This window comes from Terrapene carolina, unplaced genomic scaffold (assembly GCF_002925995.2).
Source record: "Terrapene carolina triunguis isolate 2854851 unplaced genomic scaffold, T_m_triunguis-2.0 Scaffold131, whole genome shotgun sequence".
NCBI classification, from domain to species: Eukaryota; Metazoa; Chordata; order Testudines; family Emydidae; genus Terrapene; species Terrapene triunguis.
The window spans coordinates 6205500-6211729 of record NW_020664482.1 but is presented as its reverse complement, the minus strand read 5'-3'; the positions used below and the strand labels follow the sequence as shown (position 1 = coordinate 6211729).

The 6230-nt window shown below is 46.9% G+C and overlaps 1 protein-coding gene across 1 annotated transcript in view; it reads left to right on the top strand.

Annotated features, from left to right (window-relative positions):
• The first annotated feature begins 306 nt into the window (after positions 1-306).
• The window catches only part of MCF2 (MCF.2 cell line derived transforming sequence), an 82105-nt gene continuing 76181 nt past the window's right edge, over positions 307-6230 (top strand). The window contains exon 1 of the mRNA XM_026652975.1: positions 307-415. Coding sequence (XP_026508760.1) covers positions 307-415 — 109 coding nt within the window. The remainder of the gene's footprint in view (positions 416-6230) is intronic.

Below are 6230 nucleotides of genomic sequence, written 5' to 3'. Positions count from 1 at the left end.
CTCCGCAGTGCTGGGCGTGCAGGCCAGGCTGCCCGGAGCGCAGGAGGAGCGGCTCGGCCCGGGGCTGGCGCTGCCCGCTGCGGAGGCGAGGGGCCAGGCTGAGCCGGGGAAGCAGCAGCAGCCGGGGAGCGACTCTCAGGGGCGATCCCGGCTTTCTCCTGGCTCCCGGCTGGGGGGAGCATGGGGAGCCCAGCCCGGCGCTAGCAGCGAGACCGGGTGGCTGGCAGCGGGGACCAAGTCACCTGCCTCCCCTCCCCGCAGAGCTTGGCCCTGGCGAGCCCCGCGCCGGAGCGCCCGGCCTCGGGCATGGCCCTGGCGCGCCCCGCGCCGGAGCGCACCCGGATCTCCGAGGTGGAAATGGAGCGTTATTACTGCCTGCTGCAAGCCGCCGCCCGCCTCCACTCCAGCGTCGCCGGTAAGTGACCCGCTCCCCTTCCCCGGCTCTCCCGCACCCGCCGGGGGATCCCTGCTCCTCCTCAGCCCCCCGAGGAGCCGACTGCTCTTCCCTGCTCCCCAGCCCCGGGCGGGGTAGGCTGGGGTCCCGCCTGGCAAAACAAAGTTCCATGGGGTGTCCGGGGTCATGGGGCTGCTGGTGCTGGGAGGCGAGTCCCTCGCTGCCCGGTTTGTTTGCTCCTACACCCAGCGATTGAAGCAGTCCAAGCCAAAACCTGGCAGGAGCTTTAATACCAGCCATGGGGACTGTTTTTGTGACTGTTTGGGGTGCTGACACTGGGGGAGCCTGACCTTCCCTGACGGGCAGGGGGCTTGGAGAGGGGAGGTGTGAAAACATCTGGGGGGGGGGTATATTGTTAAACTCCAATAAAAAGAGAATATATATTTTAAAAATATATATTTTGTAAAGAGAACCAGAAATAACCATCTTCATATTGGAAACCCAACCCCACCCGCAGCCCACAGTCTCTTTGACCCAGCCTGTTTTTTCTCCCTCACCTAGTTCTTCTTTCCAGCAGCAATTTTCCTGCCTAATTTAGAGCATGCCTTCAAACATGCGTCATAAAGATTGATTTTAACTGATTTTTTTTACCAAGCAGAAGGGACAAACTTCTGCATCTTCACCTTGCTGACAAATAAATGTATTGCAGTCTTATGCCTTCCAAATACCATGCTCCTTGCACCCAGTGGATCTGTGGAGGTGCCACTTCAGATACAGGTGTGCGATGTAATTGCTGACAGAATGTTTGCAACTGTACAAGTTGCCGGGGGGGAAATAGCTGGGCCCTTGTACTCTAAAGCCAGGCTCCTGAATACACCTATGTACGTGCTTAACTTTATTCACATGCATAATGTCAAACACGTGTAGCTCTTTATAGAACTGGGGCCTAAATACTGGGCAGACAGATCACTAAAGTAAATTCTTGTTAGAAGTCTCCAGTAGGTTTCATTGTAAGTGCTGTATGGTTGTTGTTTAAGGCACTGAATAACACTTGCTTTGATGGATTGCACTATGCATGTAGAAGGGTGTCTTATTTTTAAAGTAATCGTTGCTTCCCGTTGTGCCCCTGACATGCCCTCTCTTGTTGCGGGAACACTGTCGAAAAGGAATACAAAGTATTCCGGTTCCTTTTAATAAGCGAAAGTGTGTGATCGGATGCTAGCCCCTTTGTTGGGTTTCCATTGGCCAGTATTGCTGCAGTACTGCCTCTTGTTAGTACTTGCAGTACTCAGCCTTATGCTTCTGGTGGGATTTGGGGGTATAAGTCAGGCTGCAGTTTATTTGCTAGTAGAACCCGTGATGGTCAGAAAGTTATGCCTTGTATTGGAACCTCTGTGACTGGCGGTGATGTGCCACGCCAGATCTCACATTGATTATGCAGGCTCCGAGTCATTTGCATGTTTGGCGTAGTCATGCAATAGGAGCCATCAGCATTTTACAAATTGCTGGACCGAACCCTCAGAATTGTTCCAGGTCAGCCAGTTATTGATGGGTAGGTTGAACGGCAGCTGGGCATGATCAACTCTTGATTGATCTATTTACAGTATTTTTAAAAAAGCAGCAGATGTTTATAAAATTGTGTACGATTGCTTGTTGCCCTTCCTGAGTCACTTAGGCCTGGTCTCCATTCACGAATGTACTGGTCTGACTACATCGATGATGTTACATCAGTGCAAACCCGTAATGTGGGCGTGCTACACTGATGAAAAGATGGTGTGACTTGACCCAGTAACTTTAGGCCATGGGTTTCCTTTGTGCCTTTACAGAACTCCCTTTGACAGCTCTAGTTACTTCATAGTCCTGCACTGAGTGCAGGGGACTGGACTAGATGATTTACTGAAGTCCCTTCCAGTCCTACACTTTTGTGATTGTATAATCTGCTAATAAACCTTCCATGGGTTTGCTTAAGGGGGAGATTTTATTTCTTTTCAGCATAATCCTTTAATGGCTACCCAGGGGAAAGGGTCAGGGCCTATGGGCACTGCTTTCCCCGTGAGTGACACACAGAACACCTAGTCCCAGAACTGAAGGCACATGTTATTCATTATCTCTTAAGGGCCATCTCTGTGCTTGGAGCCATGCCTGGCACAGAAGAAGACACTCTAACACAAGGATCTAACAGTCTAATTCTGATGGTCTCGACTCCTTTGCATAGCGTAGCTGAGTTTATGATGCTGGATTTTTGTATTGGGGAACATAGATACAGATGATTAGGTTCTGTATTAAAAGTTTGGTTGGTGCTGCAAAGGAACACTTACATGAGCAAGGAAAGGATGCTGTTTGTGGGAATGTGCAATGAAAACAAAACAGTTCTATAGGGTCTGATCCCGTTCCTGTTGAGTCAATGACAAAACTCCTATTTTCTTGAAGTCAGAGCAGGACTGGGCTTTAGACAGGCAGCGTGAGTATAAGTGCATGAATGCAGCGGTGATGCATAAATTCTCCTGCTATATACATGAAGTCTGGGGAAACTGGACAGATCGCTCTCCGGTAACACGGGTCCCAATCCTGCATTCCGCTCTGTGCCGCTGGACCTTTACACCTGCTTTTGGAAAGTCAGTGGGACGCTACACAGGAACAAGGATGAATTTGTGTGGGTCCAGTTGCAGGACTGGGGGACCATGATTTGGGCGGTATTGCCTGCTCTCAGTGTTAAAACAATCGTGTCAGCCTCCACTCCAGATCATGAGATTTCTAAAAAGATAATAAATGTGGGATTCTTCCCCACCCCATAATTTCTGAGTTTTTTAGCCTGGCCTTGGGATACATTTTAAGCCCTTTTCCCCAACCACAAGGGCTAGAAACTTTTTTAAAAAAAATTAAAACTGAGATTCTCACATAATTGCTTGACTGCAAGTGCTGAGGTTTCAAGGAAAACATCCAATATCATGAGACTTGTGATAAAATCATGAGGGTTGGCAACATTGTGTGTATATACACACACATACAAATGTCCTTTCGGTCTTTTTAGGGCGTAACGCAGTGGTTCTCAAACTTTTGTACTGGTGACCCCTTTCACATAGCAAGCCTCTGAGTGCAACCCCCCCCTATAAATTAAAACCACATTTTTATATATTTAACACTATTATAAATGCTGGAGGAAACACAGGGTTTGGGGTGGAGGCTGACAGCTGGCGACCCCCCATGTAATAACCTCATGACCCCCTGAGGGGTCCCGACCCCCAGTTTGAGAACCCCTGGCATAACGTGTTTATGGCCATGTTTACAGGAGATACTATTTGAGAACTGTTAGAATACAAGCTTACCATGTAATGACCTCCAGAAAATGAATAATATTATCACTCGAAGCCATTCAAGGAGCTGCAGCCCCAACGAGGACCACAGGAGAAATAGTTGTGCAGGAATCTTAAACAGTACGTAGGATGCATTCCGTTCGCATACAGCACAGTTTCTATACCTGCAATTTCATGATTTATCAGGCGTTTACCATAAGAAAAGTGAAATGACAGCAGGGCTGTGTGGGAGGGAGGTAATCTGAAATATAAAGTGGAGTGGGGGAGGGTAATTGACTTAAGTATTGTCAGAGTCTACCTTTGCCTCTAATCTGCATGATGCTCTGAAACAGGGAGCTTCCACTGTTTCTCATGGAAAACGTTGCCTCTGCTTTTTCTGCTGTGTTTGCTTCTTGAGTCAGAGTAACAGACTAATACCGCATTTTTAACCAGGGCTTTAAGATTACTTGATTCCCCAGCTCCGGAGTTTGATACAGAATTGGGTTCCAGTGCCCCTTCCTTTTTTAAATACAGTTGTTTCTGGCACTTGCGGTTCAGAAGAAAGCCCTACAACAACACAGTGTAAACGGATGTAGCATTGTCTGCAGACAATGTCTGTAGACAGCCTGAAACAATGCTGAAAGGGGTGGACTCTCATGTGTTTCAGCGAGTTAACTCTGAAACCGCAAGATGACAAATGTCAACACTGCTAATTATTTCAAAATTGTCTTCTCAAGAGTCACCTACTTAATTGCCCAAGCCTCCAAATTCTTCCCTGACAATTTCTGTAATGTTGTACGTGATCAGTTAAATTTTCAATACCCTGCAGATTTTTTAGGAGTTGCGCGAAGAAAGTCAGTTCAGTGTGAAAACCCTGCACTGACTCTATTGTCATGGTGGGAGTCACCATTTGGCTCTGCTACGCAGTCTTTCAAGTTCCTTTTCTTAGTGTGTAAGCAGTGTTCAGTCTGAAGAAATGCTTGCATTTTTGTGTGTGAGATATAATTGTTTGGGAGCGCTGTGGCAAGCATCAAGGAAGTTTCCTTCTGCCTTAACCTCTCTAACTAGAGGCAGAGTTGCTTTGTGCGAACCGGACATTGGTGTTTTGGCAGAGATTCCAATTGGCCATGGGGTGTTTGTCACTACTTCTGTTCAAGGGCTATATGATGTAAAATAAACAAGTAGCACCAAGACTATACCCAGACGCCACGTCTGATTCCTCCTTCAGCAGGAAACCAACCTAAGATGTCCTGACATCAGCTACTGCTCAGCAAGGGGTGATGGTATTCCTCATTTTCAATTCAATAAAAACCTCTGCTTTTGAATTTATCCTAATCTGCTGTGGAATTTCCACGTTGCCCCAGCAACTGGGGGCCTTGCTGCAGAATTACGTTTCCCATTATTACAGGGTACATGGGCGAAGGGCGGGGAATTCATCACTCCATCGACTTCGACGCTGCTGCTCCCAAGTTTGCAAGTGAATTAGGCCCCAGGATTTACCCTTAAACCCTCTGCCTTGCATCTGCATCTCCCACTGAGGTTGTTACCTGTACATATGCAAAGCTGGAATTTGGCCTAAAGGAAGAAAGATTGGCAAGAGATTGAAGATGATGTGAAAAGTTATTGATGTTTGTTCGCTCTTCTTTGGCTCTGCAGCCCTCTTTTAAATTACCTTGTGGTGAATTTGATTTGCTTTGGAAGCTGATAATTTGGCTATAATGGTGCATGGTGAGGGCAGATGCTAAGCATATTCCCCAATGCCTGTTTGGAAATACAGCTCTATGCTGATTGGGAAAACATCTTTAGTCTCACTCCTGGGTCTTTCCTAAGCACAGACCGACTGAAGTTGGAAATTGAGGAAAGTTAAAAGCTGGCTGAAGCTCAGACATTGATTTAAGCTTAATGTAAAAAACTCAGTACAAGTTTTTTTAATGCCCACTCTATTTACTGGGGGTGCGTATGAATGTGCACTGTGGGAGTTGAGAAACTTTTATTGCATTTCTTGTGTTAAACATAAATCCATACCTGAGCTGACTTGGCTTTTAACATTCCCAATTTTCAGCTGGCTTTAGGGTGGGTGCAGACAGAGAGCTAGTCTGGTTAGACACACATAGATCAGCATGTTGGATGTTGCTCTAACAGAAGAGGTCTAGGAATCAATGCATGACTCACCCACTGGAAGCCTGCCAGTGTTTACGCTTGAATTCTTACTTCTGCTTTCTCTCATGTTAACTAACACAAGTATAAATTCTAGCCTCGACAGGGCACAGAAGCTTGTCGTCAGTTCTGTTGAACCCCAGATTGCAGCCTGGGAATGATTAGTGAGAAGTATTTGTGTCCAGGAACAAATGTTCATATCGCGTCTACACTAGAATTTCCAACCAGCTTAGTGAACAGCTGTTAAAACACAACAAAAATGTCAAGTGTTAGACCGGTGCTGGGTGACCTGGAGAAATCACTTAATTTCTCTGCCTCAGTTTCCCACTCTGTAAAAAGGGGATAATGCTTTCCTTCCTCACAGGGCTGTTGTGAGGCTTATTCAG